General features: G+C 47.2%; 1 protein-coding gene across 1 annotated transcript; it reads right to left on the minus strand.

Moving 5' to 3' along the window:
- Window positions 1–9,338: 9,338 nt before the first annotated feature.
- ODAPH (odontogenesis associated phosphoprotein) lies at window positions 9,339–21,612 on the minus strand. The gene is made up of 3 exons (XM_075543554.1): window positions 21,546–21,612; window positions 9,633–9,895; window positions 9,339–9,410 (listed from the first exon to the last, which is right to left on the minus strand). Exons 1-3 carry the CDS (start codon window positions 21,610–21,612, stop codon window positions 9,339–9,341), a joined length of 402 nt encoding a protein of 133 aa, XP_075399669.1.
- Between the last annotated feature and the right edge of the window lie 5,879 nt (window positions 21,613–27,491).

Here is a 27,491-nt window from a genome sequence, read left to right on the forward strand (position 1 = left end):
GTGGAGAGCGGGGCCAGGAAAGGCAAGTATGTGGAGTACCTGAGCTAACTCGGGGATCCCAGGGAGCGCCCCGAGGACGCGATCTTTGGCTCCATCCAGTGAAGGACAGAGGATGGGAAGGGGAGACGCCAGGGGCAAGAGGGTGGCTGGATGGGGGAACCCACAGAGTCGCTCAAGCGGAAGGAGGATTGAGCCCTGAAGTGAAGGGCTGGGGGCGGTGCTGCGTGCCCCCCCCCCCACCAGTTCTGCTGCGCCCTGCTGGGAGCCCGGAAGGGTGGCAGCTTCAGGCGTCAGAGAGGCTCTGCTGCCCTCGGGTGGGCACTCAGGAAAGTAGACAAGGACGAGTGCCAGAGCCAAGTAGGTGTGCTTTTATTAAACGTGAAGTTCACACCACATCAAATTAACCATTTTAACTAGACCGATACGTTTTGATTCCACACGATCCGTCGTTTATGTCTCTCCTGTCCGCCTGGTAGGGGCTCCGGCGATGTGGGGATTCCGCGTTGGGCTCCGGCGCACACTGGGGAACCACCCGCGGCTACTGTGGAGAAAGAGGAGGCTTTCTACTCCGTTGAAAAGCGATTGTCTCAGAAAATCACTGCGCCAGTTCTACTCTGTCCTCTGGGGACACTCCGAGTCGGAGTGGACTCGATGGCAGTGAGTTTGTGTCCTCTGCATGGGCCGTTCCTGGAGGCCAGGGACCTGCTGTCCACTCCAGATCCTCATCAGGCGATGAGAACCACAATCTGCCCCACCTGGTGCGGACGCAGCAGCCAGGCACGTTCTTCTTTGGGGGCCTATGGTATCTGGGAGGGCCGGAAGGTTCTGGAGGCTCCTCTCTGCTGAGACTCAGTGGTGTCGGCGTTGGGCGGCAGGGGTCAGGGGCTCAAAGAGGGCCTGGCTGCGGGTTCTCAGAACCCATGGCTGAAGGTAAAGAAGCGTTTAAGTGCTTTGGCAGCACATTTGATAGAAGCACCGGCATGCAGGGAATCATATGGGCCAGGTCCCGCTTTGCTTCCGTGTTCCTGACATAACCTGACATAACCACTTTTGATGGCTGCTGTGAATCCTTCCATGGCGTTTTCTTTCTTTGTTTGCTGAATATTATTGCTTACTGTGGTATTTGCATAATCTCCTGTCAACTTGAGCAAAGGGATAGAGTCTAGCCTGTCAATCAGGTCATGGCCAATGATGCCTCTGTGTGAGCATGGACTTTCCCTGAGGATTCTGGGAACTCCAGAATGTGAGGTGGGACAAGTACTCTCTCTCTCTCTGCTTGACAGTCCTGTGGACAAGCCACATGGGGCTACACTGATGGCATCCAGCGCCCTGGAGCTGGAGGAGCCACGAGGAGACCCACACTGGCACTGATATGCTTCCACCGCCACTGGATCCACCACTGGCCTGTGATCCTCCTGCATTCAGCATCAGTACATGTGTTAAATGAGTCTCAAGAGGAATTTATGGGCTAGTATAACAATAAGGGCTAATATCGCATTTATGGACTTGATCTGGACTGGGCTGGGAGGTTTTCTCAATATGCAATTGCTCCTTGATATAATGCTATCTCTTACACACATATGGGTATCACTGGATTTGTTTCTCTGGTCAACCTGCACTAACACAATTACTTCCTCACATTCTTTCAGAGCGAAGCATATGTTTAGGGCACACTATTGTCAGTCCGTTCCAGCAGCTCCCATTGTTTATTGCATGGGGACACTGGGATGCCTTATCCACACGCTGTGCCTGATGGGAGACTCATCCCCACTTTGCCTACTCACCTGTGAGCTGAACATCCTCCTGCAGGCGCCCGCTCTGTGTGTGAGCATTCTTCTCTCATTCCTGCAGCGAGTGTTTGTGAAGCACCTGTGTGCCCGGCTGTGTGCTCCTCCTGGTCTCAGCAGAGAGCAGGCCAGGCCCCATTCCGCCTTCCCCTTCCGAGAGGGTTCTTAGAATTAGGATCCTGGTCAGAGGGTTTGCAAGCTCTCCTGAGGAAATGTACAGATTGATTTGCATAAATGTTGTACATGACTCATTTCTGTCACAGGCCGCAGTGAGGAAGCCCCAGCAGCGGGATCACACACTGTGGTGACCAAGGTGTCCACTTTCAGGGGTCCATGAGAGATGGACAAGGACGACAGTGGGCTGCAGAATCAGGATGGAGAGGATGATGGTGACCATTCAAATGGGAGAAGCGAGGTATCCTCTTTCCCCATCCACGAGCACCCAGGCCACCGGTGTCCAGGACATCCTGAGTGGGGTGTGTAAAGATCACAGGGAGTTGGGTGAGTCGGACCTGAGCGCCCAGAAAAGCAGGGCCAAGTCTGTAGGGATCCAATTTGCCTCTGTGGGTGGGCTCTGGATGGGGAGGAGGAGGCTGTGTGGGCCTGGGAAGGACCTGAGTCAGCTCCTCTCCCTCTGTGTCATAGGCAACGTGAAACTCTGCCAACTCATAGAGTCCCTACACGACAGTATGGAATTCCTCTGTGAGCTTCTGAGACTGTAACTGTGGAAATAGAAAGGTAGAGCGGCTGGTGGTTTCTGCCCAGCAAATGGATCACAGCCCAGCTCTGAACCAGGACGCCTCCAGGGCGCCTACAGGCTGAGTGATAGATGCTAAGTCCTAGGCTGGGAACTAAATCCCTCGGAGACATAATTCTTTTGCTGAGAAGGATCAGACACGGACTTCTGAAACCAGCAGGAGGCTCACACTGGAGAACTGGGGAGGGCAGCCCAGGGCTCAGCCCATCCTGGCCCAGGAGCAGCCCCAGAGGCAGAGGCAGGGCTCAGGGAACAGGGTTCTGAGCTCAGGGCCGCTCCGCTCCAGGCTGGCTGGTGGGTTGTGGTCCTACAGTCAGGGACTGGGCTCGGAAGTGGGTCAGGAAACGTCTCCCCATGCTGCACTCAGCCTGTCAGGCTGGGAGGCTCCAACAGGTTGTACGCCACTCTAAGGTGACACTCATCTTGACGGGCAGGAGGCTGCCAGGGAGGTGGTGGTCTTGAGTTACTCTTGTGTGTGTGTGTGTGTGTGTGTGTGTGTGTTCTGAATCCCTGCGAATTAAGAAGGAAGAGGAGGAGAAGGGGTGGAGGAGCACTTGGGGTCACCATTTCCATCATTCAGAAGCAGGGTGGGTGCTGCGGGATTGTCATGGAGGCCTAGAATGGTCAAGTGCACGCACATGCTGCCTGCACATGGTTTGTGGTGATAACGACGCTAAAAAGACCGTGACGCAGGTAGGTTTTTACCAATTCACTGCACAGTGCATGTTCCCTAAGGAGTCCTCTAGGACTCCATCATGGCGGGGTACTGCAATATGCTGAGAAAATCTGACAGGGTGGCGTTGGAGGATCAGGGTAAACCGTCGCACCCCCATAGGCACGGTTACAAACCTTTATGATGTAACGGTAAACTGGATGACAATAAAGAGCAGAGTTTATCAAAAGCCAGCTCCAAACACATCCCTTGATGCATCGTGGGCAGGGAAGAAAAGGGGTCTGAGCCTGGGGTTTATGTAGGATTTCCTGCAGAGGTGGTTGTGCTGACGAGTGCCAGGAGAAGAAGACAGGTGGAAAGCAAGGTGCTGGCGTTCAGGCACAACTGACCTGGTCTTCCTGTGACCAGGAAAGTGCCCCCTTTCAGATGTAAACCCCATGGCGATCCTGTGGCCAGAAGGCATCGCCATCTTCTCCTATCGATACGAGATGAACTAGGCAAGACTGCATTTTCTGATGGAAAACTTGATCGCGGAGGCATGTTCTTTGATGTTGCCATAGTTACGGTACTCATGGAGACCGCAGCGCTGTCAGGTGCCACTTTGTGCTGCACTGGAACAAGAGATCGCTCAGAGCAGGGAGGAAGGCTTTCTGACAAAGAGGAAGGAGCGAGCGAGACAGAGAGAGAGGATTGAAATTGTGAGAGAGATTTTTCTCTTGGTGTAATTAGATGGTAATTTGTGTGTCGGTTTGACTAGGCTGTGCTTTGCTGTTCCCTAATGCAGTGTAATGGATGTCTGTGTGATCACCTTCCACAGTGAGAGCGCACGTAATCCATCCATCCACTGAAATGGAAGATTATTTAAGATGCGGTCTGCCTCAAGATTACAAAGATATTTTTGTAGAGTCTGAACGTGTGCATGCTCTCCCTCCTCTTTCTGTCCCCCCTCCCCCTGTCCCTCCCTTTATACCTTTCTCCTCTGTACTCTTCCCATCATCTGACCTATGGGCCTTTGGGTCTTGGAATACAAACCTGCAGGAATTTCCAGCACACCACCAGACCTATATATTTGAACTGGCTGTGATCCAATCACTTGAGTGAATCTCTCTAGATGCATACATGAGGTTAATGTAGACATATTGCTACCGAAGGCCACTGCTGACAGTGGAAGCCCAAGCTCCATTTGTAGTGTCCACACATGGATTAAGCTTCTGGGGAATCTCCTCCAGTCACAGTTGATGGGTGTGAGTAGACCAGTTAACAGTCAGAGAGCATTGCAAAGCCAATTATGGCAGATGTGTTAGGTCAAACATGTGGATTAGCCCTCTGGTGCCTCCCCTCTGACCATGGACCAGGGATGGGAATAGCCTTCCTAGCTGCAGGCTGCGTCAGGAAATGGATTGTTCCACATTTTAATTCCAAAGAAAGGGGACCCAAGAGAATGCTCCAATTATATAACAATATTGCTAATATCAGAGGCAAGCAAAATTTTGCTGAAGATCATCCAATGAAGTTGCATGGTGTAAATGTGCTACCTGAAACCTGTTCAGAGTGCAGAAAAGTCAGGGGGTTAGGGATGCTAGGGATGGCAAGAAGTAAAGTGCACTGACACAAGCCAGGGCATTTCAATCTCCTCATATGCAGGTGAAAGTTGGACACTGAATAAGGGAAACTGAAGAATAATTGACATGCTTTTTGAATTAAGGTGCTGGCAATGAGTATTGAAAATATTATGGACTGCCAAAAGAACAAACAAATCTGTTTAGGAAGAAGTACAGCCTGAATAATCCTTAGTGGCAAAGATGGCAAGATTTTCATCTCATGTACTTTGGACATGTTGTCAGGAGAGACTAGTCCCTGGAGAAGAAGATCATGCTTCGGAAAGTAGAGGGGCAGCAAAATAGAGGCAGGTTTCCCACCACAAGGATTGACATGGGGCTGCCCTAATGGGCTCAACCTAAGAACATGTGTAAGGATGGCCTCCTGACACCATGGGACATAACAACAATATACATAGTCAAGGGGGAGCAATGACACAATCTTTCCTAGAATTATTTTGAAAAAAGGCGTTTATAGGAATACCCTTGTTTGTTTGATGGGTGCAGTGATTAGTGTATTCTGGCTGTTGTCTGCCTTTGGTTTACCTGTTTACCTGAGATTGACGTATCACTGGGCAAGATTTCAGAACCGTCAAGCATTGGATGGCAAAAGTTCCAGTGTTTCAGGAAGAAGGCCAGGCTGGTTGTGGGCAGTGGGGCACCATGAGGACACCGAGTACATAGGTAACATGCCAGAATCAAGGGGGGAAGGTGTAGAAAAGGAGATGAGAGTCAAGTAAAAATCTTTATCTATCTTCAAATTGGCCCTAGGCACAAAATAATGCTAATAATAGTTAAAAGACTAGGCTTACTGGTATTGTTAGGTTTCTCATTGGGGCACCTCGGTTCTTGCTTCATAACGCTGAAAGAATTCACGTGGCCGAAGCATGTTTTGTTATTTACGTGACTCTTATGAGGAAAGGGAAGTTCCTGGTATGCCGGTCTCAAAAAGCACATGCCCGCCCAGAACCAGGAATTCCTGGAAGGGGGGGGGGCGGGGGCGCAGGCAACAGAGAGGCCTGAGTGGGAGCTCCAGTGCGTCCGGGAGCCCCCCTCCGACTTTCAAGGGAACACCCAACAAGAGATTGGAGAGTAAAAGGGGGCAGTGGCCCGCCCGAGGCCAGCTTTTATCCCACTGGCCAGGAGGCGTGGTTGAGGGTATTGGCTGATCTTATTGACTGATTTTAAGCGCACCTGGGTGATGTAATATTGCTGGTGCCTAGTCTGTGTGCCAAGGTGGATCTTCCACCTGGGCCTAGGGGACTTGGCTCCCCACTCATGCTTAGTTCTGGATTTTCCGGTAGGCGTCTAATGGGTGCCTGATTTCCCTATAGCCCCTTTATTGTGGCCTGAGGCAGGCATTTGGAAAGACAGCTTCCCCATCCCCCCGGTTTCTTCCTGTTTCTGGCTACCTAGCAATATGACAAACACTGGTCACTGGTGGAGTCCCCCAAGAATCTGGCCCTTAGTCATTCTTGAGACTCATCCCTGAATTCACCGGAAGGCTCAACTTTTAGCCAAACAGCCGGCAGGCCTATAATGTGAACAATAACATGGGAAGGTCCATACTCCTTCGAATATGAGATCTAAGGGCAGCATTTGGTCTCAGATAAGCCTCTGACGGCAGGAATGGGTAGGAGAGGGGCAAACGGAAGAAGACACAGGGGGGAGCAGGGAAGTGTGCTGGGAGCCTGTGGGGACTGCCATCATGTCAGGAAACACAGTGTGCACAAATTCCCGAATGTAACACCAATTTGTTGGGAAACCTTCACTCCAATCACAATCAAAAGGGTTTTAAAAAGTTTGCCTAAGGTTTTCTGGCTATGTCCCCGCCAACTTAAAATGCGAACAGACCAGGCTTAATACCAAATGCAGAGATTCTTGATAAGGATTTCAAGTACGTTTTAACTTACCCCTCTACTTTGGAAGCAAATAGCTGTTCTTATAATAAAAACTTGTTCTGAAGCAAATAAAGGAAACTTTCTTTTCAAAGCTGTCACCTGGGGGATGAAGGTGTGCTTCATCCCGGCCTCATATGCCTTGACTAAGGAAGGCCAGCGGAGTGGAAGACCTTGAAGGACGGTATGGTGAAGAAAGCCGGACATGTCATGCACGGCCAGGGGGTGCTGTAAGGCTGACAGTTGAGACCCACCAGGCTCTCTGGGGACAAAGAAGGGCGGTCTTTCCAGCCCCGGAACCCTGTAGAGGGAATGGTCTAGATGGTAGGGTTTGTTGTTGTTGTTTTTTTGACCAGGCAAACTAACAAATTTGTGTCAGAAGAAGTCTCGTCCCAATGTTGAGGACGATGAGTTGACCCAGCGGCTGCAACAATGGGCTCAAACGCAGACCCCGTGGAGGAAGGAGGGGAGCCACAGGCCGCGCTGCCTTGTGCGCACAGGCCTGTGAGTTGATCCGACTTGCCGGCATCTAACAGCACCGTGAAGCCGGTAGAGGAAGAAAACGGCTCTTTCCCCTTTTAATGGATCAAGGAGGCACAGCACGACAGCCAGTATTTTTCTCTCGCAGACAACCCTCCCTAGAACGCGTGGGTCTCTAAGGTCCCTCCTTCTCCGCTGGGGAGGAAGGAGGCAATGTTTCGGAGCAGAACTGCATTCTGGGGTTCCCAAAGGGGGTGGTCTGATGGAAGCAGATGGCCGGGCTTCCTCCCACAGAGGTGCTGTGCAGATTCAAAGCACCAACCTTTAAGTTCGTGACTCCTTTCAGACCTTAGGTGTCCCTGATTTCAGGAGCAACAGGTGTAGCCACTGACCACACCTGCAAAATGCAAGCTCCTGTGTGGCCAGCACACGGAGTGACCCCAACAGAGGCAGAGTGCCCAGAGTGACCAAGGAGACAGCCGGTGCTTGAACCTGAGGCCTTTCTGAGCCGGGTTGCGTGCGAAGGATACCAGGTTCACCCCACACTCATGATACAGTCTACTCTAGCCGACTCCCGGTTCACCCTACAGAACAGGGTGGGACAGGCCGTGTGGTTTTTTGAGGCTGTAAATCTCTATGATTTCTATAACTGAGTGAATTTATGACTGAGTGAATTTTCACCCAGGTGGTAATGTGGGTCAGTCTTTGGGCTGCTAACCACAGGTTGACTGTTCAATCTTGAGCAGGCATTCCATGGGAGAGAGCAAAGGCCATCAACTTCCGGAAAGGCTTCCAGTGTCACAGTCTCAGGTGGTTGTGAGTTTTGGAATCTACTCAATGGCTTTGAGGCCACTTACAAGTGGACTTTGGTTTTGGCTTTAAAATCAGGCCATTGAGACAGAAGCCACGTTAAAAATTTCAGTGGACGTATATAACTTCAGTTAGTATCTTGATAACAATAGGAAACATAATGAGAAATTTATGACAGTAATTTGCATCAGTGCTGAAAAAGTTAACATTAAGATACATTTCGATACTACAGCGAAGGCATAGAGTCATTTGGGCCAGATAATCCAATCTAGAGGAGTCTTTCCAAACAAAACCCCCAAACTCATTGCCATCAAGTTGAAGCCCATACATGATGACTCTCTACAGGACAGGATAGAACTGTCCCTGTAAGTTTCAGAGACGGCAACTCTTTACTCTTTTTAAATTTACTTTATTGGAAGCTCTTACAGATATTATAACAATCCACACTTTGATCAGATCAAGCTTCATTGTACAATGCCTGCCACCATCATTCTCAAAACATTCTCTTACTTCTTGAGCCCTTTGCCATCAGCTCCCTTAGAGACTGGCACTCTTTATGGGAGTTGAAAGCCCTGTCTTGCTCACTCATAGCCAGGGGTGGCGTCAAGGTATTGATCTTATGTTTAGCAACCAAATGCATAACCACACTGCCAAACGGCTAAGTGCTGCACTACTAATGAAAACTGCAGTTCAAGTTCACTCAGGGGCAACACAGAACTCATGCCTGGCCATCTGCTCCTGGATGGGCGGTCACAGCCTTGCAAACCCCGTGGAGCAGTTCCAGCTACTGGTCTCCGCATTGGAACGGGCCAACGGCAGCGAGCCCCTCCACCACGAACCCCATCGATGGTATCTTTTACAAGGAAGCACCTGTAGTCAACCCCCCAACAACATTGTTTCACTTTAGTTTTTATGATTTGTTATAAAGTTTACTTTGTAAATGCACTTTGCTCGGCACATTTTCCAATGAGTAGAAAAGCATGTCATTCGTGTTTTTATGACGTTCTGTTCTCTATCTTGGAAGAGGTAGGACCAGAGTGCACTTGAGAGGCAAGGATGGTGAGACTTCTCTGATAGGCTTTGGCCGTGTTGTCAGGAGAGAGCAGTCCCTGGAGAAGGACAGCGTGCTTGGTGACGTCGAGGGGCAGTGGACGAGAGGACGTCCTTGACAAGCTGGGTTGACATTGTGGCTGCCACGATGGGTTAGAGGACAGGCATGGTGGTGAGGCTGGCGCACGGCCGGGCAGGATTTGGTTCTGTAGCGCACATTCCGATTTAGAAGAAGAGATTTTTCTGACATCTCAATATGGATATTAATGATTGGAATCATCTATTTTAAGATTTTATTTGCAGGTAGTAATCATAAAAAATATTGGGGTTGACAATAATGTAGCCACTGCCAGTAGGCTGCAAAACAAAGAGAATGCTTTAGAATCAGTAGAGTTTAAGATCCTTAATCCTCCCCTCCAGTCGTTTCAGTGTGGCAAGAGATGACAGAAACTGGCTTCTTTTTGCTTCACTTCACGGCTTCTTTCAGCTTTCCTCAGAGGATGAACTTCCCCTCCAGTGATTTCTCCTAAGAAAATATCTATGCGGCACTTGGCCACTTGGGAAATATCTATGCGGCACTTGGCCACGGAGTGGCCAGAATGGTCTGTAGAGAAAACGATGGTTGCACCTGGGGGGAAGTGAGGGTCTGTGTAGGAACCTAGTGTGAAATCTGGGCTTTCTCCTTGGGAAAACATGAAAGGGACACTTGGGGGTCCTTGTGATGGGCTGGATCTTCGTCACCGGATTCCTTGTGGCAGGAGGAGGGGTAAGGGTAAAGATCTGGCAGTTCGTAGGGTCCACATCATTGTGGGAGTCTCCGGGAGGGGTGGTGACTCCTTGCCCTGTAGGGAAGAAGACACAGGTTCAACATCAGACCTGATCACAGAAGCAGGAGGAAGGTACTTTAGGAGAGTAGCAGGGGTGAACAATGAGAAGAGAGAAGTAGAGGAACCTCAAAGCATGGTTAGATGAATTGCCCACATTTAATACGATGCATAGAGACACATTATGACCCAGCAATTCTATGCCAGGCAACTTCATGGGGGAAATAAGTGCATATTATCGACAGAAGGACACATTCAAGGATGCTTCTAATGGCCTTTCTCATAATAGTCTAAAACTGGAAAAATGCCAAGTGACCCCCAACAGGAGACTAACTAAACAAGCAGTGTATGTTCATACAATGCGAGCCCACTCAGTGATTGAAAGGAAGAACCACTAATATGAAGACATGGATGGACCCTAGGAACACTATGCAGATCCAAAGGCTGGATCAACATGTAACCCCTCCTGGGGGAGGGACAACAGAAAAGTGGGTGAAGGGAGACAGAGGACAATGTAAGATATGAAAATAATAATCTATAACTTATTAAGGGTTCGTGAGGGAGGGAGGGAGGAAATGAGCATATACCAAGGGTTCAAGTAGAAAGAAATGCTTTGAAAATGATGATGGCAACATATGTACAAATGTGCTTGACACAATGGATGAATGTATTAAGATAAGTGATGTAAGAGAACAAAGTATTCTTGCATTGAGGGAGTACTTGAGTGGAGGCCCAATGTCCATCTGCTACCTTAATACTAAACCTATAAATAATAGGCCACTGGACAGCCCCTTACAGAAAGTTCTCGGGGAGGAGATGAGCCAGTCAGGATGCAGTGTAGCAACGATGATACATACAACTTTCCTCTAGTTCCTAAATACCCCCCCCCCCCACTATCATGATCCCAATTCTACCTTACAAATCTGGCTAGACCAGAGGATGTACACTGGTACAGATAGGAATTGGAAATCCAGGGAATCCAGGGCGGATGATCCCTTCAGGTCAGTGGTGTGAGTGCAGATACTGGGAGGGTGGGTTGGAAAGGTGGTACCGATTACAAGGATCTACATATAACCTCCTCGCTGGGGGATGGACAACAGAAAAGTGGGTGATATGTGCAAGATATGACAAAATAATAATGTATAAATCAAGGGTTCATAAGGGGAGGGAGGGATAACAATGAGGAGCTGATGCCAGGGGCTTAGGTGGAGAGCAAATGTTTCGAGAATGATGAAGGCAATGAATGTACAAATGTGCTTTACACAATTGATGTTTGTATGGATTGTGATAAGAGTTGTATGAGCCCCTACTAAAACGATTTAAAAAAAGAGAGAGGTAAGAGACCCTGATAAAGTATTTAATAAAAAATTTTTTTAAAAGGCTGGATGAAAATACATGGATGGATAAATGAAAATTGCCCTGTTAGGAAGTTCCAGAACAAATTAAACCTATATTTTAAAATAAATGCCAAAAAATATATACCTTGCGATAGGTGTGGATGTTATAGTCGAAAGAATACTAAGGAACGATTTCATATCTGATTGATATTTACACATATATGAAATACACACACACATACACATGCATACACACATATTCAGGGACATGGGCTAACCCTCCAAAATGGCCACACTTCAGCTACACAAGGATTCCCAGTGTGCCCCTCAGCTCATCCAGAGGACACTTGCCCCATCACATAGCCAGGCCAAATCCAAACCTGCCACATCATACCGTTGGTGCACGCAGTAATAACTCAATCATGCATTTCAGGTTCCTAACGTCGCCGGTGCAGAGAGTTTCAATAGCCCATCTCGTTCCTAGATGTAGGTGAATTGGTATAAGCAGAGGCCACACGGTGACCCCTTGGTGGATCCTTTCTTGTCCAGCTGGCCCCTGCTGTGCACATCCATGCACGCCTCTCAGACTGGCTCAAGATCAACGTTTTGGTCTCCTGGTTTCTGTGTTGCATATAGGGAGTCTCTCCCTTTCTCGACTTTGAGCCCTAACAACATGCTTACGCACGAAAGTGTGTAGATGTAAAACGTAGTCCACTTGTGCCTTCAAGATGTGTGCGCTTGAGGGTACCTTGCTAAAAACAAAACACTGGTGGAAAACAAGAACTTTACCAGTGTGACTGGAAGAGTCACACTCACTTGCCATTGAGTCCATTCTAATTCATAGTGACCTGCTAGGACAGGGCTGACCTGCCCTTGTGAGTTTCTGAGACTGTAACATTTCAGTGGGGGAAGAAAGCATCATCTTCCTCCTTTGGAGCAGCCGGTGGTTTTGAACTGCTGACCTTGTGGTTGGCAGCCCAATGTGCACCCCACGACCCACCAGGGCTCCTTTAACCAATGCTTAAGGAGGTAAAAATAACTGCCCCCAAAGGTCAGTCATCCAAAGGGCCAGCCTCACTTGGCCCAGCAGTGAAGAGTCTTCTAGGAAGGGACATTTGCGTGCAGCAGAGGGAAGAGAATTGATGACCAGGCTGCAGTTAGTCTCTGAGAAGAAATTTGGATCAAGCGCCAGGCTCAAGGTATTCCTCTAAGTGTCTCAGACAATTGAAGGCTGAAAAAGCAAGCTTCCCTGTGTGAAATCTTTTCTTTGCTCCTTAAAATAAGACAAACACCCAATTCCCAGGAAACCCATTTGAACTCATGGCGACCCGACGCATCTTAATAGATTTGTTCCCTACCCTGGGCAAATAAGGCTTGGAAAGGCCTGTCAAACACGGGGGACAGAAAAATGAACTCCTCACAGGAAGTTGAGAATACCGAGGTGCTGAGGAAGAACTCATGCCCCCCTTTTTTTTCTTTCTTTTTTACAACATTTTACAGTGAATTAGGTGAACGTTGACAGAGCAGATCACAAGCTTTACATTCAATGGTTTGTACTTATAAAACGAATCCATTGTGATCTCTTCAACGCCCCATCCCTTATTGCACATCTTCCTTGTGATGTCTGCATCCCTTCCTCCTTCCCTATTTTGTTCTGGGGTAAATGCTACCCCTTTGGTTTTAAGCGGTTGATTATTCTAACATGGGTGAATTCAGGTGCACACCTGAAGGGTGATGAAGGGCCATAGTCTTGGGGTTTCCACCTGCCAGCGTTTGCTTTCTGTGTTTCTGGCCCTGGCTGTTGATGCATGGGTGATGTGGTGTCTTGCTCTTTTGATGTGCAAGCTCTCAATGGCTTACTGATCTTCCTATGTTTGTCAGCTTCCTGGGTGTCTTCTTTGGTAAAGTGTCTGTTTGTGTCCTTGGCCCATTTAAAAAACTAGACTGATCGTCTTTTACTTGTTGAGTTGTTGAAATTTTCTATAACGTTTATAGATTAGTGTTTTTCTCATCTGTCATTGCCAAGAATTCTTCCTAGTCAATGGGTTCTGTCTTTACTTTGTGGATGAAATAGGAGGTCCCTGCCATTGAGTTTCTTGTACGGTGTGTATATTTTTCATAGGGCATTTTGACAGTGTATTGGATAGTATAATTATGCTGTATATTAGGTTCCCCAATTTTGTCCCTATTTTTTCATTCATCTTTGTAGTTCTAGGTTTCACATTTAGTTCATTGGTCCATTTTGAGTTCATTTTTGTATGTGGTATGAGATATGAGTCCTGTTTCATTCTTCTGCAAAGGAATATCCATTTTTGCCATTTGTGAAAGAGACCACCTCTTCTCCTTTAATGTGATTCAGTTGTTTGTCAAAGATCAGCTGCCAATCGGTGGGTGAATTTATTTCTGGGTTTTTAATTCTGTTCCAATTGTTTACGTGTTTATCACGGTATCTGTACCAGGCTGTTTTGACTGCCATGGCGATGTAAGAGGGTTTGAGATTGGGAACTGAGAGGCCTCCTACTCTGTTCTTCTTCTTTAGTCTCTTTTATTTTCATATAAAGTTGGTGATTGGGTTTTCCATCTCTTTTATGAATAGTGTTGAAACTTGGGTTCTGAAGGCATTGTAACACGGTAGATTGCGTTGGCCTCTGTTCTTTAGAACAGCCGTGTTCAGTCCATTGGGTATATTAGATGTGTCCATAGCTCCTTCAAGCAATTCTGCTTCCTCCATAGTCCCTGAAAGGGACAGTCGTGCACATCTTCTGTTAGTGGCTAATTGGATTGATACACATTCAATCCATTCATTGGCTGCCCAGTATCCAATCAGATTTCTCTTGAGAACTTCAACCACGAGGCACAGTTAGTGGAAGATGTCAGTGCATATAGGGTTGGGCAGAATGTCAGGTTTTGTCCAGGTGAATGCTCAGTAAGCAGAGAAGCCGGTCTGCACAGAGCAGACTGTGAGAAGGCATCAAGGCAAAAAGATAAGAGAACAGAGAAGTAGATGGTGTAGCCTCAGTTTTTCTTTTTAGTATTTGCAGCTTGTAATAATGCATCTTTTTTTTCTAATCTAAAGCTGGCTTAATGTGTGTATATTCTATGAATAACTAAATACTCTTTGTCCAATATCCACACAGGCTACGGAATATGAAAACAGATGTCCTAGTGTAAAAATCCTGTAACAAGCTAGATGAAACGTCTTAGACTACAGGAGACTATTCAATCCTGCAGTACCCATTCTGTCTTTCTACATTATTAGATCGATTCTAAATTTTTGAGACATGACAACTTTCTGCCCAGAATTCAGTCCCTGGAGAGAAGTCAGCCTCATTCTTAAACTCCGTCTTGGCATTTTGAGTGCGATTAGCATTGACTAGGCATGAGCTATGCCAGCCAATGAAATGTGGCCCATCTGTTACAACCGTCCCCGCTTTCGCGTTCATTTCGTTTCTCCAGGCCATTCTCCAAGTCGTCCTGGGAACCGTTTGGCGTGAGAACCTGCCTGGTAGGTTTTCTCTGACTCTGGGTTGCCCAGGACTCTGCAGCGTTCTCTTCCTGGAATTTTCAAGATTAAAGAAAGCATAAGCTTGCCTTAATCACCTACCCAAGAATGGAGGGAGAATTACATAAAGCCATGTTCTTTTAACAGACTGGATACATGGGAATTTCCCCCCCTCTTTTTTTCAGGTCACTGGTTTACTAGGCCAAGAGTTCTTTTTTTAAAAAATTGTTTTATTGGGGGCTCTTACAGCTCTTATCACAATCCATCCATCCATCCATTGTGTCAAGCACAATTGTATATATGTTGCCATCATTATTTTCAAAACATTTTCTTTCTACTTGAGCCCTTGTTATCAGCTCATTTCCCCCCTCCCCCACGCCTCTCTCCTTCATGAACCCTTGATAATTTATAAATTATTATTTTTTTCAGGTCTTCCACTGACTGATGTCTTCCTTCATCTACTTTTCTGTTGTCCACCCCCCCCCCCCAGGGAGGGGGTTATATGTAGATCATGGTGATCAGTTCCCCCTTACTCCCTCACCTTCCCCTTCCCCTCCTGGTATTACTACTCTCATTATTGGTCCTGAGGGGTTTATCTGTCCTGGATTCCCTGTGTTTCAAGCACTTATCTGTACCAGTGTACATGCTCTAAGCTAGCCAGATTTGTAAGGTAGAATTGGGGTTATGATAGTGGGGGTGGAGTGGGGAGGAAGCATTAAAGAACTAGAGGGTGGGAGAGGGGGATGAGGGGGCAGGGAGGCGGTGCTGACCAACCAAGGGACAGGGGAGCAATAAGTGATCCAAATTCAGCAGCAAAGAGGGTGTGAGTGGCTGGGTAGGGAGTCAACAAGGGCAAGGTAACCGAGAGAAATTACTGAAACCCAAATGAAGGCTGAGCATGATAGTGGGACAAGTGGAAAGTAAAAGGAAATAGAGGAAAGAACTAGGTGACAAAGGGTATTTATAGAGGTCCAAAGACTGGAATGTACATATGTAAATGTATTTATATGAGTGGGGCGAAGCAGATCGATGTGCATATATTTATAGGTTTAGTATTAAGGCAGCAGATGGACATTGGGCCTCCACTCAAGCACTTACTCAATGCAAGAACACTTTGTTCTAATAAATTGGCATTCCAGGATGCACACTTTCCCAACACGATTGCTGAAGAAAAATGTGTGCATAAGCAAATGTGGTGAAGAAAGCTGATGGTGCCCGGCTATCAAAAGATATAGCGTCTGGGGTCTTAAAGGCTTGAAGATAAACAAGAGGTCATCTAGCTGAGAAGCATCAAAGCCCACATGGAAGAAACACACCAGCCTGTGTGACCACGAGCTGTCGAAGGGATCAGGTGTCAAGCATCAAGGAACAAAAAATCAGATCATTGTAAATGTGGGTGAGTGCAGAGTGGAGACTCAAAGCCCAGTGGTAGCTATCTGGACACCCCTTGCTGAGGGGTTGGGAGGAGGAGATGAACCAGTCAGTGTGCAGGGTAGAAACAATGAAACATATAACTTTCCTCTAGTTCTTAAATACTTCCTCTCCGCCACTATCATGATCCCAATTCTACCTTACAAATCTGGCTAGACCAGAGAATGTACATTGGAACAGATAGCAACTGGAAACACAGGGAATCCAGGACAGATGACTCCTCCAGAACCAGTGGTGAGAGTGGCGAAGCCTGGAGGATGGAGGGAATGTGGGGTAGAAAGAGGGAACTGATTACAGGAATCTATGTATAGCCTCCTCCTTGGGGGAGGGACAGCAGAGAAGAGGGCAGGGGCAGATGTCAAACAGTGTAATATATGACAAAACAACAATAATAATAATATATGAATAATGAAGGGTTCATGAGATAGGGAGGAGTGGGGAGGGAGGGAGAAAATGAGCAGCAGATATTAAGGGCTCAGGTAGAAGGCAAATGTTTTGAGAACGATGATGGCAGCAAATGTACATATGTGCTTGACATAATGGATGGATTTATGGATTGTGATAAGAATAGTACGAGCCCCCAATAAAATGATTTAAAAAAAAAGAAAAAAAATCATGGTTTGTTTGGAATAAACCTGTGCATACATAAGTTGAAAGAAAAAAAAAGAACTAGAGGAAAGTTGTATGCTTCAAGGGTGCTATACTGCACCCTGACTGGCTCATCTCTTTCTTGTGACCCTTGTGTTAGCCCAAGTGTTCTAACCCATGGGAGCTCTAGGGGTTCATCTGGGAGTCTGTTGCAGCTTGCAAGTTGAGTGAAGTCAAGGCCAAGTCAAGGCCATTCATCAGAGTAGGTGTGTGCCAGTCATCGTCTCTAACTCTGAGTGAATTACTGCTGCTCATCAAGTCTTCTGCTTTTCCTAGTTCTGGTCCCCTCTGCTCCCTTGTAAACCTTTGCTGCCCCTTCAATGCTTTTTCAAAACTCTCCGACTCTTCCAAGTATAGTCTTTGGAGCTTCGTATTTCAGAGAGAAATCTGAGGTGATCGATCCTGAAATTCTTTGGTTTCTATTCTCTGTCTTAAAAGAGAAGTCTACACACTTACTGATTCTCTTATTGTATGCTTGTTTAATCCATTGGTATCTGACCCGGCTTCTACTCCAAATAAACTACTTTAGCCCAAATCATCAATGGCTCTGAGATTTTGCTTCTAAAAACTCAAAATCATAAAAGAGACCGACTCTCTGGATAGAGACCGATGAACTCCCCAGGAGGAGGGCCCTTCGTTGCCCTTCAGGTCTGGAACTGAACTCACCCTCATGTCAGAATCATCGAGCATTTGGGACCCAAAGGGCGGCCTTTATGTAGGGACAAAACTCAGAGTGCTAGGATAGTCGGAGACATGTGGAGGATGCAGGATAAGTGATGGGTCATAGTAGGTCTGCAGTGGGTGCGTTGACACCAATGTGGGCATGAACCATCAGATGTAAAACTGACCAATTGCTTGGTACACCTTCACCTAATTCACAATAAAAAAAAATGTTTGTTCTAAAGTTGATTCCAGCTGTCTATTGTGCCCCTTCCAGCCCATTCTGCTGGCTAATTCCTATTGAGCTCTCAGGTCTCATTTCCCTGGGGAATCCTTCTCTACCTGGAGGATGGGACTAGGGCCCCTTGCAATGTGCATCTGCTACACTATTGGAATTCATCTTCATACTCTCACCAGTCTCGGTGACTATTCAGGGGTTATATTCTCGGCTGATCGAAACATCTGCAGGACCATCTTGTAGACAGCTGTCTCCTCATCCTAGCACGGTGCCAAGAGTAGGGTCAAATTGACTGAGGGAAATCCGAGTTTCCATAATTGCAGAAGTTCTTCTCACATTCTTCCCTCTTAAGGATAATGTAATAATTAATAAGCAACCATTTCCCTTTATGCAACATTCTGACATATCACCAAGGGCATTGAATGTCAGAGACAAAGGTTCTTTGGCAAGCTTAGTAAGACCAAAGTAGTCAAATATTTAAATGCACACTTAAGACATCTTGAGAGGGCGACTGGCGTAAGTTGAAAAGTATAAGCCCTGGAGCCAGGGTGCCCGGCTGCTGCCATTTAGTAACTGTGCTGCGTTAGTCAGGCTGCAAGACTCATTTCAGGACATTGAGTTTAGGACAAGTTTCATCTTCCTCATTTGTACAATAGAGAAAACACCACTCTCTGTGAATTGACACAGTGACCACAACCAAGGGCGCCAACACAGCAGCAATGATGAGGATGGTGCGACACCCGACAGCGTTTTGCTGTGCTGTACACTGGGTGGGTATGAGCTGGGACCAGCCAACACTGTTTTGGTGAGTATGCTATAAAATAAGATGCGTATAGTGCCCAGAACAGTGCTTGGCATGGTGTGCATTTAGTAAGAGCTATTATTGCTACGGATCTTGAATGTTATGGAATGCCCCATTAGCATAAACCCCGTTTTATTGGGCCTACCTGGTGAATTGGATATGTAAAATCTGCGCGCTAACGGTCAGACTAAAGCATCCCCCATGATTCAGGTAGGACCTCCATGACAACTGGGACTATAGCCGGTGGTCACTGCCATGTCCTCAGCAGCGAGACTCCTTGAATCACGTTTGTCCCAGTTCATGGGGTTCCTGTGCGTGTCCAAGTAGAATTGTGCGCCATGGAGTTTCAATGGCTGTGACCTTTTGCAGATTGATCTTCACAATTTCCTCTGAGGCATCTATGGGTAGACTTGAACTCCCAGCTTGCAGTTAGTAGCCAAGTAGTTAATTTTTCTGTGCCTCCCAGACACTCCTGTAGCCAGAGCAGTCCCTGTGACAGGGCAGTGCTTCATAATATCTGATGCTCAAAGTGAGCTGCCCAGAGGTATTGGATGCTCCTCGGAATGTTCCTCTCTGTGTATGTTTATGCAACACAGTGAGAATTTACAATAATAACTGATAGTTGTAAAATGCAGTATAGTAAAATAAATACAAGCCTGAATATTGCTTGGGATTTGGATATCAATTTTAAATGGGTTTATTATAGTCTAGACATGAAGCTCGTGTAATACCAACAATTAGTTGGTTTAAAACACCAGTAATGATGAGAAGACTTTTTAAAGCCTGACCTGTACGCCGTGGTTATTTGGGCAGGCCCTCGCTGGCTTGTCATGAGCTGCACTGACTTTAGAGAAGATAGCCTGACCCCTGAGATGGAAGGGTGTGTTTCTTCTCTTGGGGTGCACACACACAGGCTGCTGCAAGATTCGCATGCGCTTTGCTTTCCGAGGTGAGCCAGAGAGAAAGGTAAATGCTGTGATTAGCTTACTCACAATAACTGCAGGACCATTCATTGTGTAGGCGCTATTGTGCTCCCAGCTCTGATTTTGCAGGTGAGGAACTTGACACCCAGAAAATGCCACAGAGGACTGTTTCCATTCCATGCGCAGCCAATTCAACAATGTGACTGTGACCTTGCCTGGTGCTCCCTCCAGTGGGGGGCTGGAGGGAGGGAGGGAGGGAGGGAGAGAGAGAGAGAGAGAGAGAGCTAGCTTTGTGAAGGCAACCCTCCGGTAGCATTGCAATCCCATGCCTGAAGCGATAAACAGAGGTGGAAGCAGGGAGAGCAAGCAGCAGCTGCCTGGAAGAGTAAATGCAGGGGAGGCTGGAGGTCCCAATGTTGGGGTCGGCCAGAGCCAGGGCCGGAGCGCTGAGCTGGGATAGAATGCAGTCGCATTGGAGGGACTGAGGCCCGAGGGCAGTGGAGAGAGGAACCAAGGTAGAATTCACATTTCAAGGGTGTGTCCTCAGATATTCAGAAACTCATTGCTAAGAGCCCCATGGTGCAGCCAGTGTTGACAGGGGCTGCTAACCTAAAGGCTGGTGGCTTAAATGCACCCCGCTGTTCCGTGGGAGAAAAGGCCTGGTGGTCTGTTCAGCCAGGCTTTCTACTCCTGCAAAGAGCGGCAGTCTGGGAAACTCCTAGGGGGCAGTCCTATCCTGTCAGGTACGGTCACTCTGAGTTGCCATGGACTTGAAGGCAGTGAGGTTGGGTTATCTGGGGGGGCGGGTAGCAGATGATGCCGGGGAGCCTGGTCATGTGGGCGTGGGTGCAAACATCATTATCATCTTCGATGGCCAGAGCTGGCACACAGGTTGGATAGGATGGCTGCGCTTCTGCTGATGAATTCTGGTGTCTGGACCGCTGTATTCTGCTGTGAGCTTTCAGGGAACTTGTGTGGGACTGACTAGGGACTGGCTGCACCCCTGCACAGCCCTCCTGGGGCAAGGGAGAGGAGGGAGAGCTCAGTTGAACTTCAGGGTGCCTGCTCCTTGAAGAACAAAGGACTTTGAGTGTCTTTTGTGGGGGGGAAGTGAGACCCAGGATCTCTCTTTGCTTTTCCTGCCCTTTCTCTCCCCCCACTTCCCAGGCTTTCCTTTATCCCAGGACTCACCCATGACTGCCCCAGGCCCCTGGAGACTTTGAATGGGGAAAAGGAAGGATGCACGGAGCAATGGAGAAATCGGATTCCTGAGAGGATCCTCACCTAATCCTAAAGATAATTAATCAAATCAATTGCCATCCTAACGAAAGAAACCTATGCGCATAGCAGCGTTCCAATACCCAGCTGATCAAATGTATTTAATGAGAGTCATTAACAGCAGAGCTTAACCGCCTACCAGTGCATATTCCTACACGCCGGGAGGTGGATATTGTTGTAAGTCAATGTAGAAATTGTTAAGTGTGTGCCAATTGCATTTGTATAGTGTTTTAAATTTGAAGGGTGCTTCCCCCCCCCATGACAGCTCCTTGGATCCTCACGCCCCCCCCACCTTAATGAATATTCTTAAGTGGCTGACTTTCATGTCAGTGTAAGACATGAAAAAATAATAACAAGTTGTAAATTATCAAGGGTTTGTGAGGGAGGGAGGGGGAGGGAGGTGGGGGAGGGAGGGGGAAAATAAGCTGTTACCAAGGGGTCAAGTAGAAAGAAAATGTTTTGAGAATGATGAGGACAATAAACGTACAAATGCACCTGACACAATGGATGGATGCATGGATTGTGATAAGACCTGTATGAGCCCCCAATAAAATGATTTTTTAAAATAATAAAATTTAAAATAAATAAATAAAGACGGGGGAAAATATTGCTGCTAGTACATATGTAGAGAGTGACACTTCTAAAATCGTGGAGCTAGAGCCGAGACTACAACCCAGCTCCTCAGGGGAGAGATAGAACGCAGCCTCTTTCTCTTTCTCCAGCGAGCTGCTGGCAGCTGATGTCTAGTATTCCCAGTTTACGGGACTGCATCATCGTGAAGCCACATTTTGTCATTGCCCTCGGCTTCTTCATTAGTGGACCCACAGAGAAGAAAAACAAGGCCCTTACCTTCAACCACAGCGATCACCAGGCAGCAGACCAGGACCCAGGAGAAAAGGCAGAAGCTTGGAGCCATGGCTTCTCTCCCAGCAGTCCATGGGCTGAACCCAAAGCAGCTTTAAAGGGGGCAGGTGAGTCACCACCGCCTGATTCAGGTAATTTGCATCTTCGGAGGGACCACAGCTATCAGGGCCTGCAGTGAGGGCAAGGAAGCAGGCGGGAAATACCAGACAGTACTTATCACCCAGTCGCTTCTGGTGAGGACAGCCAACCAGCATTCACCTCTCCTTGGAGGCAGATTGCGGATAACTACGCCCTGGCAATCCTTGTAATCCCCTCACATAGTCCCCCCTGCTAAGGCCTTCTCTTGTGTGCAGGAGGCTCAGTCTGCAAGGGGAGGAAGCATCCATGCTGCCAGCCTCTGTGTGCTGTCATCATTAAGTCCTGACTCACAGCGACCCTACGCACAACACAGAATGAAGCACAGACTGGTCCGGCGCCATCTGCACAGTTGTTCTTACGTTTGAATCCATTGTTGCAGCCACGGTGTCCGTCCAGTTTATCAGCGGTCTTCGCCATCTCTGCCCTTCTCCTTTACCAAGCATGATGCCATTCTCCAGGGACTGGTCCCTCCGGATAACATGCCCAAAGCATGTGAGACAAAGTCTCCCCAGCCTTGCCTCTAAGGAGCATTCTGACTATATACTTCTTCCAAGGCAGATCTGGCTGTTCTTTTGGCAGTCCATGGTACTTTCAAGATTCTTCACCAGCACCATAATTCAAATATATCAATTCTTTGTTGGTCTTTCTTATTTAATGTCCAACTTTCACATGTATGTGAGGCACTGGAAAATACCATGGCTTGGGCCAAGTGTAACATCCTTGCTCTTCAACACTTTCACGTGATCTTGGGCAGTAGATTTACCCAATGCAATGCGTTGTTTGATCTCTTGAGTGCTGATTTCATGAGTATTGATTGTGGATCCAAGCAAGACCGAATCCTGGACAACTTCAGTCTTTTCACCATGTGCCACGACGTGACCGGCTGGCCCTGTTGCAATAACGGTCCTTTGTGTAGCAGTTGCTATTGGTATGTGCCGTCAGGTTGGCTCTGACTCAAGTCCACCAGAGCCAGCCCGTCTGACTGTGCCGACTGTGCCCATCCATTGAGGAGCTCCCTTACCAAACATGGGGTTTCCTTCCAGGGACCGATGAATTCATCCCTCCCAATGAGGTGGCCAAAGGACAGGAAAAGAACACAGCTCTGCTTATTATTCAATAAAGTTTTATTGACTATCTTTTATTGTCTCCCTCACTTTGGGCCTTCACTGAAATGTGTCTGCTATGGTGACCCTGCAGGCATTTGAAATACCCGTGGCATCGCTTCCAGCAGGCTAGCAATCTGCAGGCCACCATGGGACAATGAACTGGCAGATCAGTAGTGGCTTTGCAGATTCTTTAAAAAACAAAACAAAAACCCCCAAAGCAGCAAAGGGTTTGTGTTGGGTGTGTGGGAGCATTATCCAGAGGCTTCCAGGCCACAAGGTCTGACAGGCTGTTCACAGGCCTCCCCTCAGGGTTTATGACTTCTGCTCTCTGCGTTTGTCCAGAGGTCAAAGGCAGCCTGGCCAGGAAGTGTCCTCTCTAGTAGCCACGGAGGTCACTGCTGACACCAACAAGACCTCTTCGGAGGGTCACTTAGGGAGTTGTCCTTCTAGAGGACCTGCTGATTCACCAAGTTGCATGGGAAACAGACACAATGCACCTGCAGTTTGATTCTTGAAGGAAGGGCCCGACCAGGGAATGAGAGGAGACCGTCAGAAGTGATTATGAGCGTGGATCTCAGAGTTGACAACACCTGGGCTCCAAGCTCCTTCCTTTTCTGACTGGTGACCTCCCTCAGAGGGCTCTGGAGGACATAAAGGTGCAATCTCAGTGACTGCCTGTAAAAGAGGGTGTTTGTTCTTGTTATTAGATGACAGTATTTGAGGCTGTGCTGTTTGTCTCCTCTGCTTGCTCAGCTGGCCTGCCCCTTGTGCAGAACCCTTTCCTGGGTGTTGCAGAAAGAACACGCTGAGCCCGGCCCTGGCTTTGAAGGAGCAGTCTAACGAGGGAGACAGGGAAAACCGATCATCAGAGTGAATAAAGAATTTCTTGTCAATGGAATTGTGTGTGTGTGTGTGTGTGTGTGTCCTTACACAGTAGTTTGTAAATCCTAACCTAGATCCTGCGGTCATAAGCCCATTTGAGAAGGTGTTTCCTTTGCTGTGTTACCAAGACTGAGACTGGGTGGGGCATTCCTTAAGCCCATCTCTTGTGAGACATCAAGCAAGAGAGCAAGCAGAGAGGGAGGAAGATAGAGGCCAATCTAAGGAGACAAAGACCTTCCTCAGTCGTCCAACAGAGAGACCTTAAGCCTCCCCTTTGGGTTGGCACCCCAAATTAGGACCTCTTGCCTCCTAAACTATAAGAAAACAAATCTCTGTTAAAAAAAACCCTATTTATGGTATTTCTATTATAATAGTACTAAGTAGCTAAGACGATGCAAACATTCAAAACTAGACCGGTGGATTCCATAGCTTAATATCAGTCCCAGGCAAAATTTTCGAACGGATGATTAAGCAGACAGTTTGTCAGCAGCTGGAAAAGGAAGCAGGAACATCCAGACTCAGCTCACTTCCTCAGCTCCGGGCATTGCCCGCACATTGACTGACATCTTATTGGCCAGGCATTGGACAAGGTATTGGGCTGAAGCCTAGTGTTCCTGCCCTCAGGGAGCAAGGGAAACCCAAGCAAACTGGGAAGAAAGGACTGGTGAGGCGCTTCTGAGAATCAGCTAGGGAAACCCCGAGGGTCACAGTGGTCTCATCCACAACCAGTCACAGGGGTGGTGCCAATGAGCAGGGGGCACCAGGTATTGGGGCCACAGCAACTAACAGCAAGAAGGAACCACTACCAGTAAAGGAGTTCGGTCAGACAAAAGACCAGGCCTACTGGTCGGAAGGAGACCACTCGAACTCTTAAAGGGCCGTTCGTCGGTCATCCTCAGGTTTGCAGTTGAATTCACCTCCATGCCTCAATTTTCAGTCAAACAATGGACGGGTCTAGGAGGGGAACACTAACAACAGCAGCAGCATAAACCTTAGAACAATCAACCATTTTCTTTCTTTTTTTAAAAATCATTTTATAGGGGGCTCATACAATTCTTATCATAATCCATACATCCATCCATTGTGTCAAGCACATATATACATTTGTTGCCATCATCATTCTCAAAACATTTGCCTTCTACTTGAGCCCTTAATATCGGCTACTCTTTTTCCTCATCCCTCCCTCCCCACTCCCCCTTCTTCATGAACCCTTCATAATTCATAAATTATTATTATTTTGTCATATGTTACACTGTCCCACATCTCCCCCCGCGCTTTTCTCTGCTGTCCATCCCCCAGGGAGGAGACTATACTTAGATTCTTGTAATAGATTCCCCTTTTACACTCCACATTCCCCCCACCCTCAAGGCATCGCCACTCTCACCACTGGTCCTGAAGGAGTCATCTGTCCCAGATTCCCTGTGTTTCCAGTTGCTATCTGTACCAATGTACATCCTCTGGTCTAGCCAGATTTGTAAGGTAGAATTGGGATCATGATAGTGGGGGTGGGGAGGAGGGAAGGAAGCATTTAAGAACTAGAAGAAAGTTATATGTTTCATTGTTGCTACCCTGCACCCTCACTGGCTCATCTCCTCCCCACAACCCTTCAGTAAGGGAGTATCCAATTGCTTTAAGTCTCCACTCTGCACTCACCCACATTTACAATAATAGGATTTTTTGTTCTTTGATGCTTGATACCTGATCCCTTCGACAGCTAGTGGTCACACAGGCTGGTGTACTTCTTCCATGTGGGCTTTGCTTATGAGCTAGATGGCTGCTTGTTTATCTTCAAGCCTTTAATACCACCTCAGACACTATATCTTTTGATGGCCGGGCACCATCAGCTTTCTTCTCCATGTTTGCTTATGCACATGTTTGTCTTCAGTGATCGTATCAGGAAGGTTGGCACCCACTGATAATGACTTTTTGTTCTTTGATGTCTGATAACTGGTCTTTTCTATACCTCGTGGACAGACAGGCTGGTGTGCTTCTTTCATGTGGGTTTTGATGCTTCTCAGCTAGATGGCCACTTGTTTATCTTCAATCCTTTAAGACCCTAGATGCTATATCTTTTGATGGTCGGGCACCATCAGCTTTCTTCTCCATATTTGCTCATGCACACATTTTTCTTCAGCAATTGTGTTGGGAAGGTGTGTATCATGGAATGCCAATTTAATAGAACAACGTGTTCTTGCATTAAGTACTTGAGTGGAGGCCCAATGTCCACCTGCTGCCTTAATACTGAACCTATAAATACATGCATGTAGATCTATTTCCTCACTCTCCTATATAAATATATTTGCATATGTACATTCCAGTCTTTAGACCTCTATAAATACCCTTTGCCATCTGGTTCTTTCCTCTATTTCTTTTACTTTCCTCTTGTCCCCCTATTATGCTCAGTCTTCATTTGGGTTTCAGTAATTTCTCTTGGCTACATTGCCCTTGCTGAATCCCTACCAGGCCTCTCACACCCTCCTTGTCACTGATTTTGGATCATTTGTTGCTCCCCTGCCCCTGGGTTGGTCAGCACCACTTCCTTACTCCCGCCTCCCCTTCTCCTGTGTCCCCCCAGAACCATTGGTTCCATTGTTTTCTCCTCCAGACTATTCATCCAGCCTATCTTATCTAGATAGATCTCAAGAGATAATAATATGCACCAAAAATCAAGCCATAGCAAGATAGGCAATGAATGAGAACACAGTGATGACAACAAAAAAAACATAAAAGAATAAATTAATTAAAAGAAAAAAATTTTAAAAAGAAAGAAAAACCTGTAAATAGATCAAGGTCTGATTTTTGATCTCTAGGCATGGTCTTCAGTCAGGTCCGATGGGGTGCCACACTCTGGCCCCAGAGTCAGTCCTTTGTACTCCCTCGGGGACTCCCTCCTCTGCTCCCATGCAATCAACCATTTTCAATCAAGGGGGCAGCATTTGCCCAAGGTCAAAATTCGGGAAGGTGAGGAAAGATGGAGGCTTGGAATCCAGATAGGACAAGGATGACCAATGTCACATTGAGGGGACTGCAATGAATGAGATGAAGCAAAATAGGAATTGTTTAATGTAAATTCACAATAAGAAGGTTTTTTTTTTTTAAGGTTCAATTTCCAGACAGACATTGGACCTCCACTCAAGTACCCGCTCAACTTGTGCCTGGCTATCAAAAGATATAGCGTCTGGGGTCTTAAGGGCTTAAAGATAAACAAGCAGCCATCTAGCTGAGAAGAACAAAGCCCACACGGAAGAAGCACACTAGCCTGGGTGATCATGGGATGTCAATGGGATCAGGTATCAGGCATCAAAGACCCAGAATAAAAAATCATATCAATGTGAATGAGGGGGAGTGCAGAGTGGAGACCCAAAGCTATCTGTAGATAATTGGATATCCCTTTACCAAAGGGTCACAAGGAAGAGATGAGCTAGCCAGGATGCAGTACAGCATCATTGAAGCATACAATTTTCTTCTAGTTCTTTAATGCTTCCTCCCCCACCCCCCACTATCATGACCTCAATTCTACCCTATAAATCTGGCTAGACCAGAGCATGTAGACTGGTACAGATAAGAGGTGATAACACAGGAAATCCAGGACAGATAACCCCCTCAGGAACAATAATGAGAGTAGCGATACCATGAGGGGAAGGGGAAGGTTTGGGGGGAGCAAGGGGAACCGATAACAATGATCTACATATTGCCCCTTCTCAGTGGTGATGGACAATAGAAAAGTGGGTGAAGGGAGACAGTGGTCGGTGTAAGACATGAAAAAAATTATTTTAATACATTATCAAGGATTCATGAGGGAGGG

This window comes from Tenrec ecaudatus, chromosome 3 (genome assembly GCF_050624435.1).
Source record: "Tenrec ecaudatus isolate mTenEca1 chromosome 3, mTenEca1.hap1, whole genome shotgun sequence".
Taxonomy (NCBI): domain Eukaryota; kingdom Metazoa; phylum Chordata; class Mammalia; order Afrosoricida; family Tenrecidae; genus Tenrec; species Tenrec ecaudatus.